This window comes from Stomoxys calcitrans, chromosome 4, assembly GCF_963082655.1.
Source record: "Stomoxys calcitrans chromosome 4, idStoCalc2.1, whole genome shotgun sequence".
Taxonomy (NCBI): Eukaryota; Metazoa; Arthropoda; class Insecta; order Diptera; family Muscidae; genus Stomoxys; species Stomoxys calcitrans.
In genome coordinates this window covers 118,093,261-118,109,981 of record NC_081555.1, presented here as the reverse complement: position 1 = coordinate 118,109,981, position 16,721 = coordinate 118,093,261, and the positions used below count along the sequence as shown (strand labels likewise).

General features: G+C 43.0%; 1 protein-coding gene across 2 annotated transcripts in view; it reads left to right on the top strand.

Moving 5' to 3' along the window:
• LOC106080881 (basic-leucine zipper transcription factor A) overlaps positions 1 to 16,721 on the top strand; it is a 433,190-nt gene that overhangs the window by 396,700 nt on the left and 19,769 nt on the right. For both annotated transcript variants that reach the window (XM_013242487.2, XM_059366478.1), the window contains exon 4: positions 8,647 to 9,955. In XM_013242487.2, coding sequence (XP_013097941.2) covers positions 8,647 to 9,955 — 1,309 coding nt within the window. The remainder of the gene's footprint in view (positions 1 to 8,646; positions 9,956 to 16,721) is intronic.

The following is a 16,721-nucleotide window of genomic DNA, read 5'->3' as shown; positions in this document are numbered from 1 at the left end:
TCGTGTGATTGCGTAACTTAGTCACGGGGTATCGGTCGTAGACAAGTGTCACGAGTGTGTGTTCGCGGGTTCCGCGGCTCATTGTTAGAAGAGCAAAGGCAAGGTGGTGGCTATGCGGTGAAGTGATTCACTTAAGACGTGGGTACGGCACTGATTCACGGAAAGGTAGTCATGGACTCTTGGCACAAATGAGTGTTCGCGGGCTTAGCGCCACGTATATCGGAAAGACAAAGGCGAGGTGCTGGCCATGTTTGTCTCGGAGGAGTGGTTCATTTATGGCGTGAATATGGCACAAAATCACCGGGTAATGGTCATGGACCGATGGCACGAATGGATGTTCGCAGGCTTAGCGCTTTTATGTGTGAAGGACAAAGGAGGTGTGCTGCCTTTGGATACTTCGGAGACGAGATTCGTGTGATTGCGTAACTTAGTCACGGGGTAGCGGTCGTAGACAAGAGTCACGAGTGTGTGTTCGAGGGCTCCGCGGCTCTTTTGTCGCAAGAGCAAAGACGAGGTGCTGGCTGTACGGATCTCGGTGAAGGCATTCACTTACGACGTGGGTATGGCACTGATTCACGGAATGGCAGTCATGGACTCTTGGCACAAATGAGCGTTCGCGGGCTCAACGGCACTTATATCAGAAGGACAAAGCCGAGGTACTGGCCATGTTTGTCTCGGAGGAATGGTTCACTCACGGCGTGAACACGGCACTAAATCACCGGGTAATGGTCATGGACAGATGACACGAATGGATGTTCGCAGGCTCAGCGGCTCTTAAGTCTGAAGGACAAATGCGATGTGCTGGCTGCGTTGGTCTTGGAGACGTGGTTCACTTACGGCATGGATACGGCACTCAATCCCGGGTACTCGTCGTGGACAGATGTCTCGGAGATGTGGTTCACACACGGCGTGGATACGGCTCTAAATCACGGGGTGAAGGTCGAGTACATATGGCACGTGGGTTTATTCAAGGGATCAGCGGATCATATGTCTGTAGGACAAAGACGAGATGCTGGCTATGTTGGTCTCGGAGGTGTGGGTCACTCACGGCGTGGATACGGCTCTAAATCACGGGGTGCTGGTCGTGCACAGGTGGCACTTGGATGTATTCGCGGGCTCAGCGGCTAATGTGTCTGAAGGACAAAGGCAAGGTGCTGGCTGAGTTGGTCTTGGAGAAGGTCGAGTACATATGGCACGTGGGTTTATTCGCGGGATCAGCGGATCATATGTCTGTAGGACAAAGACGAGATGCTGGCTATGTTGGTCTCGGAGGTGTGGTTCACTCACGGCGTGGATACTACACTAAATCACGGGGTGATGATCGTGGACAGATGACACATGGGTGTTTTCTCGGACTCAGCGGATCTTATGTCTAAAGAACAAAGTCGAAGCGCTGGCTACGTTGGTCTAGGACGCGGGGTTCACTCATGGCGTGGGTCGATTCTAGATCACAGGGTGGCAGGTCTCGCGTTCACTGGCTCAGCGGCTCCTATGTCTAGTGGACACCGGGCAAAACGCTGGAGACTATGTTGATTTAAAGGACCCGACATCCGACCTATATATGGTTCAGACCGGACTATATTTGTGTATAGGTGTCCTATAGACCGATCCCCCGATAAAGGGTCTGAAGCCCATAAATGCTTTATTTTTTATCCGATTTCGATTTGAAACAGTGCGTAGTTTTAGACCTCCCCAACTCTGACCCTCCCCCATCTTCGGATGGGGGAGGGTCCCCAGATCTCGGAGATGGATGCACCGATTTAAGCGAAATTTTATATGCCACCTTATGGTACACGAAATTGGTATAAAATTTTAAGGTCAAATAACCTGAGGGGACGCCCTATCCCAAAACCCACCCGAATGGACATGTTTAGCGATTGGGACAATATGGGTATCAAATGATAGCTATTTAAGAGTAGAATACGAACTTGGCATTTAAATGTCACACGAAGTGTCAGGTGGGCCCCCCATCCTCAAAAACACCACTCAACAAGACACTTTTGACACTATTATCGTTTTGGACAATATGGGTATCAAATGAAAGGTATTTAAAAGTAGAGTACAAATGTGCCATAAAAACTCCTTGGTGTCTGAAGGGCCTCCCAACCCCCCCAAAAGGCACCAGCAGGACATATTTACCGATTGAGAGGATATGGGACTCAAATGAATGGTATTTGGAAGTTAAATACGAATATGGTATTAAAAACGGGTCATGTCAACCTAACATAACCTCATCAGCATTGTAAACGCTGCAAACGCGCATAACAGCTCCACTTTGGCGCTCTGGTTATATTGCAGTGCTGACTTGTTTTAAATTTTCTTCGTGAGAGTTACAACCGTATATATCAACTTAAAATAACAAGTACCATAGTAGTCATGAAGTGTATAAATTGACATTTTACCAGAGGAAAGGCCATATGCACACACACACACACACCCATAAGAATACCCAACATAAATACAATAAAAATCTGCAGTTTGTGGCTCATGGCTTTTTGAAAACTTTCATAAATATTTATCGAATATGTACGAAATTGCCCTACGATACAATTCCATATGCCTAGGTTAGCTACCATATACCCCATAAACACATACACACAGATGGCATCGATGGAATAGCAAAATTATTGTGTGACATGGTTTTCAATTTTTATGTCGATGTAATACTCGTCAATGCCATAGTCGTCGTCGTCATCGTCATCATCCCCGCATCGATTTGTTACTTTACTCTCACCAAATATCGGTATGTCGATATTTGGGTTATTAAATTTTTGTTGATTTTTGGGTTAACCCATAAACTTGTTGTAGTTGTTGTGGTACACTGCGCTGTATGATTCGTGGCACTACCAAAAACATCAACAGCAACAACAAAAACTAGAGCACAAAATCAAATCAAAGGACATTTTGTATAGCGCACACACAATATTGTGTCGACATCCTGCAGAGGCATCAATATCGAAATATTGATACGTGACAGCCGGGGAGTCATCAGAGCACCGGCCAATATTTTTCGAAAACAGAGCGAGTAATGGAATTAAAAGAGCAGCAGGCAGCCAAAGAACTGTAGAGAAGCGACGGGGTTTTCATATAGTTTACAAATAATAGTTTTAAGTAAAAAGTCACATCTTAACAAGAACGGACGGGAAAAAGTCGGGCAAACCAACCTTTTGATGCCCTACACCACGAAAATTGGCTTTTAATTGAAATGTAGCATTTCAACCAAAATTTCGGAAAAATGAGAATTTTAGAGAAAATCGTTGTGCGAAGTTTTGAGAAGATATCAAAGATACTTCTCATTGATGTTGGTTGTTGTCGTTGTAGCAGTGGATTGTGTTCTATCTTTTGTCTGATTGATTTTTTTGAGTGTCAAGACTCAGGAACTCTGCGACTAACATGGGGTGCGTCCTGAGGGATCTGGGTCTGGCTGGGCAGTTAAACAGGTGACCTGTGTTGTGTGGTCCCTGGTCACAATCGCGACATCCATCCTGCACATTGGCATTAATCCGTGCTCTGTAGGAATTGAGGCGGCTGAATATGCCGGATCGTAATTGAGCCAGAACTATTCTGGTTTGCCAGAGGAGGTCAATTTCTTCAGGTGCAATGGTAGGCGGTCGTTCTCCAAGGACCATATTCACCCGGTAGCTATTTACCGCATCTGACACCTGTCTGAATGAATGTTGTCTAGGCCCGCTTGATGCGCCGCTTGATCTAGAGGTTCTCTCTTGTAGCGCTGGGCCTCACGTAGATCTACCTTAAGGCTCGTGATGGTGATTTGGATGGTCTCTGCGATAACAGCCCAGAAGATATTGCTTAGCATGTAATTATGTCTTCGCACGGGTAGGATCTTTGTCTCCTGATGGAGGTGGTACACGTGAGAACTAAGGAGACCGCCCGTCGCAGTATGAAAGGCGGCTTTCTGACAGATCTGAATATTATTCCACTGCGTGTTACAATGCTGACGAGACAACACCTTCGCTGCCTAATTTACCACAAACTGGCCAATTGCTTTGTACGTTGCCAATAAGGTTTCTTTGTCTGCATCCCCAAATGCTGCTGGTAAGTGACTTGGGAACTTTGTTTCTACTTTTGACTTTATCGCAAATTGTTTTGGCATGTGGGGAGATTCAGCTCCCTATGCACCTCATGCGTGGTGTATGTAGTGAACAATATGGCTGAATATTTGGTGGCAGATATCTTTAAACTTCTGGCAGCGAAATAAGAGGCAAGTTAGTTGAGGTAGATATTTAAGCTATCGCAGATGTCATCAATGGGTAGGGGGCCTGATGCCATGATTGTACAATCGTCTGCATATGATACCGTCTCCATGCCGTCTGGGGAGTGGAATGGAAGATAAGTGGAGCTTAAACAGTGCCGGAGATATCACCCCGACTTGGGGAGCACCCTGTTTGATTCTACGGTGTTTCGATTTCTTATCCCTAAATTCTACAAATAACTGACGTCCATACAGATAATTCGCGACTTAGCGTTTCAGATCTGGCTGGAGGGACGTATTGGCGATGTCCTCAAAAAGATGGACATGACTGACCGTGTCCAATGGCTTCTATAAATCCATTGCCACGAGGACCGTCCTATCACATGTCCTGGGCTGATTGAAGTCACGGCAAATGTGTGCGGTGACACACACACACAGAAGGCTAGAAGGTCTGTTCTAGCCAATGACATCAATGCGGTAGGCCTCTTCAAGTCTAGATTAGGCCAAATAGTTTTGGAATACTCACAGCCCCCTCTTTGTGACCATCTATCATTCATTGTCCTTCGGGCCTGGTGTTCAGCAGCATGTTCTCCAGGGATTTAATGGCTGCCTGGCTGTCTGAGAAGACATTTATGCCAATCGTCGTAATGACATTATATCTTAGCCATTCCACCACTTCCATAATTGTAAGAATCTCCGCCTGATACACACTGAAGTGGTCGGGTAACCTTCTCGATATAAACAGTTCTATATTTTTAGACTACACCCCAAAGCCCACCTGGTCGTCTAGTTTGAAACCATCCGTACAGAAGTCTATATGACATCTGTTACCAGTTCCAATCGGTTCTATCTGCAATAGTGGTACAGTACTTTTTATCGAAAAGCGGCTCAGTTAGTTTGTAATTCACACTGCCTGGAACACCGGATATTGTATCAAGGATAACACAAGTTTCGCAACCGCCACATGATACGAGAAAGCTTACTTAACCTCCCGGCAGTGTTCGCTGCAATTTGTCTAGCCACAATGTCCAGAGGCATAAGATGTAGCATTAAATTTAGTGCATCAGATGGTGTCGTCCTCCGTGCGGCTGTGATGCATAAACAAGCCCTTCTTTGGATCCGGTTAAGTATTGAGCAGTAGGTGGACTTTTGAAGCGCCGTCCACCAGACCAAAACACCATATAGCATTATAGGTCTGACAACTGCAGTATATTTCAATGCAATACACTTGGTTTAAACCCCCAACTTTTGCCAATGGCTCTCTCGCAGGTGAATAGGGCAAGAGTTGTCTTCCTTGCCCATTCCAAAATGTTGAATTTGAAGTTCAATTTCCTGTCCAGCAAAACACTCAGGTATTTTGGGCTTTCTGTAAAAGGAACATTCTCTCCTCCCATGGAGACAGGTTTCACTGTACTTGTTTCTCCTGCTGAAAAGAACTACTTCTGTCTTGCAAGGAATTATACCAAGACCACTTTCGGTAGCCCACTTTGCTGTTGCACGTAAAGCTTCCAGATGTATATCTCTCACTTTAACACCTTTTTCTTCCAGAGACAATAATATTTATTAATGGCTATATTCCAAAGTAGAGGAGACAGTACACCTGCTTGAGGTGTTCCTCTCCTGACCCATATTTTGGATCCACAGATCCCTAGCCTGCCGTAAGGCATATTTCAGTAAGTAAGATATCAACAAACTTTCTTACGGTAGAGTTGATGCCTAGAAACTCCAACTCCTTCATGACGTCAGTTCTAGATTATTTAAAGCACCTTTAATGTCAAGAAATGCTACCATTGTATATTCCTCGACAGTGAAAGGACCCCCAATGTAGCCGACTACGTCGTGATGGGTTATTTCATTGGATTTGCCTTTACTATATGCATGCTACTGCCGCGACAGGCGATCTCTTAGTATCTTTGCCCTAAGTTACGTTTCTATCAACCTCCCAAGAGTCGTCAGCATAAAGGAGGACAGACTAATAGACAAAAATCTTTCGCCTTCGTGTGGTAAGATTTCCTGCTTTCGGAATGAAAATTACCTTCGTGTCCCTCCATATATATGACATTCTGAAACAAGCAGAGCATATCTGCCTAAGCCAGGGAACCAGTCTATCGACCAAAGGATTTTCGGCTCGGACACAATTTCCCTGAAGCCTCCGACGAATACATACCAGTGACAAGCTCTTCCGGCGCCACGTTTTCCGTTTGAGAATTTCCCGGGAAATGTAAATCAACGAGTAGTTCTAGTGTTTCCTCACTAATCATTGTTCATACATACTTCTGAATAGGTCTCGAGGACAGAATCTTCCTTAGTCTAGAGGTCTCAGAAGTATTTTCCACGTAGTTGCAGAATTCTACCCACGATTTGTTCTGAGCCTTTCTTAACTCGCCCTTATATCTTCTTAGTTCAGCCTTATAGATGTCAAAATCGTGTGGTGCTCTTGTGGCTTTTGCTCTGTTGAAGAGTTTTCTGCAGTCCTTCCTTAGACCAACCAGCTCTGGGGTCCACCATGGCGGTCGCTGTTTGCCCCTTGGCTTGGCACTAGGATATGTTGACACAAGGTATTCGTGATCCGTTTGACCACTTTTTCTATATCCTCCATAGTTTCCACTTCCCTTTCTGGTCTATAAAGGACAGACGTGCAGAATTTGTGCCGAAATTTTTCCCAATCCCCCTTACATCTGTTTAGCCGAGGGACCACTTCTGCAGTATTTTCTGCAGAGGTGGTCCCTTCTAGTACCTCCTGCGTGGTAATAAAGGTCGATGTATCGCCAGATTGCAATTTGTAATATAATCGATAATCAGCTCACCCCTTTTCTTGACATCCAAACTTCCCCATATCTGGCGATGTGCATTAGCATCACTTCCTACAATGAGGCTCTTCTTCGCTACAGAAGCGCATTCAATCACTGATTTAAGGTTTGAAGGCGGCATCTCTGAATCGTGTGCCATATATAGGGAAGTCAGCCAGTAATGAGACATATTTATTTCAAGGCTTAGGTGCTTAGCGACGAAAGAACAAAAAACATTTAGACTACTCTTTGCAAGAATACAGGCTCTGAGTCTCCCATTCCCCATACCCTTGAGTAGTTTAAATCCCGGAAGTCTTAGTCCACGAACCATTCCTTCATACACCCATGGTTCCTGGCCAAAAAACACGTGAAATCCCCATGCCATCAGGAGGACCTTTAGTGCCACCGAAGCAACCTTACAATGGTGGAAATTTATCTGTAGAAATTGGACCATAGTCAGTATTCAGAACTTCCACCACTGTTGTGTTAGCCTTGTCTTCTGATTGCACTAGGAGTTCATCCTCACAAGATTCGTTAGATCTTGTCATGATGAGTTTCCGTACGTATCCAGGGGCAGGTGAGAAAATTGGGGAACCAATCTTCTTTAGGACACTGGACACTTGCGATGTGAACGATTCCTCCTTAGATGCATCACTAGCTGCTGCTGTCAAAATACTTTTTGCGTTCCGTGCTTTCCCGCTGGCGCACACCTTGAGCCCAGTCCAACTGGATGACCCACCCACACAGGACTTGTCGGCTCCCGTTTCGATGCCATCCCCTCTTTTCTAGATTGTGGCAGTGGGATTTTCAGACTCCTGCAGTCCGCCAGATTTGGGTGAAAACTTGAGAAATATTTTACTATGACTTTCATCAACTATGTCAAGTAAGGTCTAAATCGCTCATTAATCTGATATTGAGCCAATGGAAGCTACAATTTTTAGACGATTTTGACGTAGTGTTTTATTACGACTTCCAACAATCGCGTCAAGCATGGTCCTAGTCGGTCTACAACTTCGCTCATAAACCGATGCCCCCATGTGACATCTTGGGTCCCTAGATGCCGCAATTGTTATCCGATTGGGTTGAAATTTTGTGCGTAGTAGTTCTTCACGACTTTCAACAGTCGTCGTTGACTGATTTGATAAAAATTTGGCATGTATCAGAATCCATGGTGGATGAACTTAGCATGCTTTTCCTTATTATATACTGGTCTCATCAATACAATTAAAATTCATTTGTGACCACTTTAAAGTTTAACTTCATTGAGTATAAATTATGTATTAAACAAAATTGAGTTTTAAATCCCTTCGCTTCCTGGCCAGAGCAAGTAAAAGAAAACGAACAGATTTACTTTATGTTTGTCAACGTCAATGACTTTCTGAACTTCTGTGCAGGAAAAAGGAATCAATAATTTTTTATGACTTCTCCTCGAGAGAGTCAGAAGTTGGCGTTGAGGACAGATAGAGTTTTCGTTACTCAATTCCTTGGGTATACAAACTAATAAAGTTGAGAAGGAGACGACTCAGACCCAAACCACGAAGAAAAAGGACAACTTTATTTGCCACACTTTGTGTGTGTGTGTGTTTATCTCGTTTATAACATTAAATTTGTACATTTGTTTTTTCGTTTTTCTCTTTCATTTAGATTCTGGAATCACAAAGGTCCAGTGAAAGAAATTTCAGCTCGAATGATGACAACATTTCCAAAAACAATGCTAACGATGGCTTTGATGACGGCACGCGGCCAGGCATTGTTTATATGGCTGAGGTGAAACCCCAACAAGATGTTGGGGTTAAAACAGCGGACACTTCCATGAAAACTTCATACAGCAAAAAAGATACGACGTTTAAGGAAAAGAAAAAGATGAACTTTAACTTTGGCAGTGATAAGCCAAAGCAGAGAGGCCTTTCTCAAGCCAACGATGAAACGAGTTCGCCACGCTTCACGTATGATTTTCAAGCACAGGATTTCTTAAAGGATTCATGGGGCCAGGACAATTACGAAGATGAGTTGGATGATGATGAGGAAGACGATGATGATGGTAGTGCTGAATATGAACGTTTCAAATGCTTGCGGGAGCAGAAGCAAAGGGAGGTCCAACAACAAAAGGAACGTGAGGAACAGCAGAGGATACTGCAGCAACAGCAGCAGGAGTTATTGCGCCAGCAACAACAACAACAACAAAAAGCACAGCAGCTGTATTCAATAAAAAAGTTAAAGGAAAGAAAATTTAATAAGGCATCGTTGAGTGAGCTTGAAAAGTTTACCCCAGAGGAGCAGGATGACCATGACAGCAATGCTGCTGCTGATGATGATGATGATGAGCAGCTTAATGAAGAAAATCTTGATGACAATGCGGCAGGGCAAGATAAGAATGCGAATGTGAACAACAATGATGATAATGATGATGACGAAACCAAAATTGTTTACGATAAACCATCCTCACAGCAGCTCCAACAGCAACCGGGACCCATTCAGGATGCTATCGGTGACATTGCAGATGAGGTCAATGAGGAAAAACAAAATTCCTTTCAAGTGAGCAATGTGGAGAAAAAGGATTTTTCAAATTTGTTCATACCACACAAGATGAAACGTCATAATGGTGCAGCACGTTTGGATGATGCCACCAATCGTCATACTCGCATAAGACAGCAAAAGTTGCAGCAATCATCGTCATCGTCATCATCCTCATCACATCATTTTGGAAGACCAACTACTAACTCAAAGGAGGATAATGCAAGAATGGACGATATCTACAATCAAGAGGAATATATGCCTCACATACCAACAAAGGAAATCAATTACCCAAAATCCTATTACGGCAATGAGAATGGAAATGCTTCCCAAAATTCAGAAGGACAACATAACCAACAACAACCAAAGCAGTTTAAGGACAGCAATAGCCAAACGAGCAGTGACATTGAAATGAAGGAACAATACAGCAGCCACAAGGGTAAGTATGAGAGTTGCCAGAAGGTAAACTAAATGTCGACAACATTTTATTGAAATGGAAAAATCTCAGAAATCTAAGGTACTAGCTGGCCCAGTAAGCTTAGTTACACCCATAGCGGCCTTTTTTTAAATATTCATATTTAACTCTGAAATAACTATCATTAGAATATTGCCCCGTTTGATATACATTTCAATTTGGGGCATAATTTTGAGGTGGAGCAACTCCCCGGGAATTGGCCAAATTTTTATCTAATTTTCGTATTCCACTCTTAAGTACCTTTCGTTTGAATCCCATACTGTCTTGACCGGCCTTCATGTAAGTTTGGGGGTGATTTTTGGGGACCCTTGGGACTTGCCCCAAACTTTTATATAAGTTTCTAATTCTACTTAAAAATTACTTTTCATTTGATGCCCATATTGCCCCAAGCGGTAAACATGTAATTTTTCGGTGTTTTTTTTTTTTTTGGGGTGGGGCGGACCCCCCTCACCTAAAGTCAAATTGTTATATCAAATTCATACTCTACTCTTAAATACCTTTCATTTGATACCCATATTGTCCCAATCGGTAAACATAGTCGTTTGGGTGGGTTTTAGGGTAGGGCGTCCCCCACGGTTATTTGACCCCAACGTTGTATACCAAATTTGTGTTTTTGGCTTTCCATTAGGTGGAGTACAAAATTTCACCTAAACCAATGCACCTATCCCCGAGATCTGGCATGTTTTAAAATTGTGGTTAGTGGGAGGGTCCGCACACCTAGCGTATATCACAAAATGGGGTACCCTATATTCACCAGGGAATTCACCATCAAAATTGGCTCAGCTGGTTTTGAGTCTATTCAGATCAAAGAAAGCGAACCACTTTCATTTTTGCCAGCCTTCTCTGGCAAACCAGTACGATCTTTAAGAGGTTGGAATAATAAGAGGCGCATCACTCTCACGTTTATTGAGAGGCTTGGTGCGTATGATCCTAAGAATCTCACTAATTACGGGAGAGACTCTATTAATTGGGCTCAGAGATTCGCTAAACGGCCTATCCCGTCTATACGGCACCGCAGTCAGCCAAAAGGCTGCGGTCACCTGGAGGGCATCCCATGCCCAAAAGAACTAAGGCGAACAATGATAATATGGTTCCAAGGACCTTTGCTAATGTCGCTAGGGACAGGGGTAAGAACAGGGCTGCACAGCTAAGACCAATTTGTAGTGGATATTCAATGAACTGTCATCTGTATACTCCGATGTCCTTGCGGAATTACCGGGGCCTCCTCCAGTCAGCGACGATGCAGGTTGGTATCGAGGCCTATACATACTAATTACCTTCGGGGATCAACGCTCAATTGAGATGTATCTTTGCGTCCTAAAGCGATTGGCGAGATCTGACCAGGCGCAGTGCTAGATCTAGTCAAGAAGGAAGATATTCCTTCTCGACCAATGAATCACGCCTGGATACCAAGGATTCCCTCGGATCCTAAATCCATACTTGGAAGACTAAGGGAATGTAACCCCAATCTTTCAACCACCGATTGGTAGGTTGGTAGATTGAATAAGGCTGATGGCGACCGGAGACTTGCAGCATTCGTACTAAACTACGGCTATCTTGCAGACCTCAACAAGTCTGACGGAGCTGTGTCCTACGGATTCAACAAGTAGAAGGTGAAGGTTTATGGAAGCGGTGGGGTTGGGGAATCAGGAGATGACTTAGCAGTTGTTGCTGAAAACTTGTCTATGGAACTATCGACTACATCTCTAAAGTCTGGAGGATTATAAGAGACTGGAAGTCCCCCCCGCCACGATCGGAAGGCGTCGAAACGGGACCCCACAAGCCCTGTGTGGGTGAGTCATCCAGTTCGATTGGGTTCAAGAAGTGCGCTAGCAGAGAAGGACGGAATTCAAAAAGTACTTTGATAGCAGCAGCTAATAAAGCATCTAAGGAGAAATCGTTCACACTGCAAGTGTCCTGTGTCCTGAGGGAGAGTGGTTCCACTGCTTTTTCAACAGCCCCTGTACGCGTGAGGAAACTCATCATGATCGAACCCTGTATGCATGAGGAAACTCATCAAGATCGAACAAATCTTGTGAGGAAGAACTCCTGGCGAACTCAGAAGACAGTGTTGGAAATTCTGAATCCTGACTATGGACCGAATTCTTCACATAAATCTCTATCATTGTAAGGCCGCTTCGGAGGCACTAAAGGTCCTTCTGAATGCAAGAAGATTTAATGTATTTCTTATTCAGGAGCCATGGGCGTGTGGAGGCATGGTTCGTGGGCTAAGAATTCCTGGATTTAATCTATTTAAGGGTACGGGGAATTGGAGACATAGAGCCTGTATATGAATTAGTAGTAGCCAGACGTGAAATAAATAAGTCTCATTATTGGCTGGCTTCCCTATATATGGAACACGATTCAGAGATGTAGCCTTCAAACCTTGAGTTCCTGAATGATGCGCTTCTACCTCATTGTAGGAAGTGATGCTAATGCACATCAGCAGAAGTCCGGATATAAACGCAATAGGAGAGCTGTTTATCCAATGAATTATAAGTTGCCATCTGGCGGTTTGTAAAAAAGGGAATAATAAGAAGTTTATTACCAGGAACAGGAAGGAAATACTAGATGTGACCTTTGTATCGGAAAATATATGCGGAAGGATATGCGACTGGGAAGTTTTGAATGACCACAGTTTATCTGATCACCGGTATATTAGTTTCAGCCAGGAGAAAATATGGCAGAAGTGGTCAGTATGCATATACAATAGTAAGGACATGTCCACTGGAATGGCCCTTCACGACCTAATCGCCTACATAGAGGATTCTCTCGCTGTCGAGGTATATTCCTTGTTACCTTGAAATGGTAGCATTTCTTGACATTGAAGGTGCTTTCAATAATGTAAAACCGATGTCAATCATAAAACATTTGGAGTTTCTAGGCATCAACTCTACCGTAAGAAAGATTATTATTAACTTACTTACTAAAAGATGCATTACGGCAGGCTTGGGATCTGTGGATGTAAAAAGATGGCTCAGCAGAGGAATACCTCAAGGAAGTGTACTGTCTCCTCTATTTTGGAACATAGCTATTAACAATGTATTATTGTCTCTGGAAGAAAAAGGTGTAAACGTGGTCGCGAATGCAGTTAGAGGTAAGTTTCCCAGCATTACAAGAGATATACTTCAGGAAGCTCTATGTGTAATAGCAAAGTGGGCAACCGAAAGTGGTATAGATATAAATCCGTGCAAGACAGAAGTAGTTCTGCAGGAGATACAAGTTGTCTACAGGGGAACCTGTCTGCTTTGGAGGCGAGAATGTTCCATTTACAGAAAGCGCAAAATACTGGGTGTTTTGCTGGACAGGAAATTGAACTTCAAATCCAAAATTTTGGAATGGGCAAGAAAGGCAACTCTTGCCCTAAACACCTGCAAGAGAGCCATTGAAAAAGAAAATGGGGTTTAGGGCCGCGCGTCCTGGATTGGGTATATACTGTAGTTGACAGACCTATAATGCGGTATGGTGTTGTGGTCTGGTGGACGAAGTTTCAAAAGTCCACCTACTGTTCAATAATCATCTGGGTCTAAAGGATGGCTTGTTTGTGCATCCAATTCGCCATCTGATTCACTGAAATTAATGCTAGACCTAATGCGTCTGGACATTGAGGCGAGACAGATTGCTGCGACCACTGCTGTGGGACTAAGGGAGCTTTCGCTTTGGTAATGTGGTGGCAATTGACACTGTGTTATCCTTAATACAATATTTCATGGTCCAGGAAACGTGGATTGCAACCTGCCTGAACTGCCTGAGCCACTTTTTGATAAAGGTTACTGTACCAATATACCTGATGGAACCGATTGGAACTACGATATCCCTGATAACACAAATTACATAGATTTCTATACGGATGGTTCCAAATTAGACGACCAGGTGAACTTTAGGGTGTACTATAAAAAACTAGAAATGGCCATATCGAGAAGGTTACCCTATCACTGCAGTGTATTCCAATCCTAACAACTAAAGAAGTGGTGGTATGGCTAAGGTAAAATGTCATGACGACAACTGGCATAAATATTTTTTCAGACTGCCAGGCAGCCATTAAATCCCTGCAGAATGTATTATTGAATTCAAAAACCGCCCTCGACTGTCACATATCCCTAAACGAGATGGCTGAAGAGGCAAGCACGCAGCCACTAAATCTCTGAAGAACGTATTTCTGAACATAAAAACCGCCCTCGACTGTCGCAGATCTCTCAACATAATGGCTGAACAAATCAATATTCAACTGTTCTGGGTGCCGGGCCACAGAGATATTCGGGGAATTGCTAAGCAGACGAGCTTGCGAAAGTAGGTACCACCTTACACATTCCAGGGAAACTGGAATCTGTGAGTATGCCTCTAGCGACATGTAAGCTAAGTTTTCAGGATCAGGACCGAAGGGCAACGAATGATAGATGGTCACAGAAGAGGGTGTTGTGAGCATTTTAAATTCATGTGGTCTAATCTAGACTTGAAGAGGTCTACCAATTTACTGTAGAACAGACGTTTCAGTTATTGTGTCCGTCATGGCAGGTCGCTGTCTTATCGGAAAACGTGCTGACAGACTGAAGGTTGCCAGTAACGAATTTTCCCGAAGCTGTGAGGACTTCGAGGAAGAAAAGACTGTAGAACATTTGCTGTATGTGCGTCCGGCTCTGGCAGTCAGAAGAAGTTCCACTTTAGGTTCGCATTTCTATGAGGACTTGTCTGATTTAGCGGATGCGAACATTCGCAAGTTGTTGAGCTTATTAAAGCGATCTGGAGGGTTCATCGGTAGGAACTAGAAGATATCTTCATTCTCCGGTTCCTTTGGTGTCACAATGGACACAAATGTCTAAGTGAGTCTGATGGCAGACTGTCACTTTAACCTAACCTAACCTAGTGTCTGGCTCACATCGTAGACACGTTTTCGCGCTATATTCGATATAAGTACAACCTTCCATTTGCCATTGGTAGATTGTACAAGTACAACTTACCATTGACGCTTGAAGCATCCATCTAATATGGATGAATAATCTTATAGCCATAAACGAAACGCGTCCCAAAGTGGTTGGTGTGTTGCAATCTCTGGCTTTAATTATACCCTCCACCATAGGATGGGGGTATTCTAATTTCGTCATTCTGTTTCTAACTCCTCGAAATATTCATCTAAGACCCCATAAAGTATATATATTCTTGATCGTCATGACATTTTGAACAAATACTTCTTATTAGTATAGGTCGGTTGGGATTGTAAATGGGCCAAATCGGTCCACGTTTTGATATAGCTGCCATATAAACCGATCTAGGATCTTGACTTATTGAGTCGCTAGAGGGCACAATTCTTATCTGATTTGGCTGAAATTTTTGATGAGGTGTTTTATTCCGACTTCTAACAACTGTGCTGAGTATGGTTCAAATCGGTCCATAACCTGATATAGCTGCCATATAAACCGATCTGCGGTCTCGACTTCTTGAGCCACTAGAGGACGCAATTTATATTCGATTTGGCTGAAATTTTGCATGCGGTGTTTTATTATGACTTTCAACAACTGTGCTAAGAATAGTTCAAATCGGTGCATAACCTGATATAGCTGCCATATAAACCGATTTAGGGTCTTGACATCATGAGCCTCTACAGGCAGCAATTCCTATCCGATTTGGCTGATATATTGCGTGACGTATTTTTTTATGACTCCCAACAACTGTATTAAGAATGGTTCAAATCGCTCCATAACCTGATATAGCTGCCATATAAGCCGATCTGGGGTCTTGACTCTTGAGCCTATAGAGGACGCAATTATTATCCGATTTGACTGAAATTTTGCATGAGGTGTTTTGTTATGACTTCCAATAACTGTACTAAGTATGGCGCACATCGGTCCATAACCTGATATAGCAGCCATATAAACCGATCTGGAGTTTTGACTTCTTGAGCCACTAGAGGGCGCAATTATTATTCGATTTAGCTGAAATTTTGTACAACGGCTTCTATCATGACCTTTTACATATGTGTCGAAAATGGCATGAATCGGTTTATAGCCTAATGCAGCTCCCCTTCAAACCGATCTCCCTACTTTTACTTCTTCAGCCCCTAAAGTGCGCAATTCTCACTAGATTTGTCTGAAATTTTACACAATGACTTCTACTATAGTCCCCAATATTCAGTTCAATTATGATCCGAAATGAACCATAACTTGATATTGTTCCAATAACATATCAATTATTTTCTTTTATCCTTTGTTTGCCTAAAAAGAGGTACCGTGGCAAGAGCGCGACAAATGCGATCCAAGGGGAGGGTATATAAGATTCGGCCCGGCCGAACTTAGCACGCTTTTACTTGTTTTCCATTGCAAACATCCTCGATCATTAAGCTCGTCTCGAGAGAGAAACAAACAAAACAATTTGAAATTATATGATTTTCGCTCTAACAGGCAAAAAGAGTGAACATTTTATTTTTATGAAAAAATTTTCAAAATTTAATTTCTATACAATTTTTTTTAAAAATTTTATTTTATACAAATTTTTTCAAACTTTTTGTACAAATTTAATTTCTATAGATACGTTTCTTTCTTTTATTTCAGTCAAAATTTCAATTCTTTTGATAATTTTGTTGAAATTCTTTCTGGTGCTATTGGCCACTCTGTTTAATACTTCATTGGTGTGATGTGATGTGTCGATGATTGCTTCCGTCATCAAGTGGGAATTCATTTATTTTAATTTTGTATTATTTGTCCATGATTTCCTTTGGACCCATGACCTTTTTGTT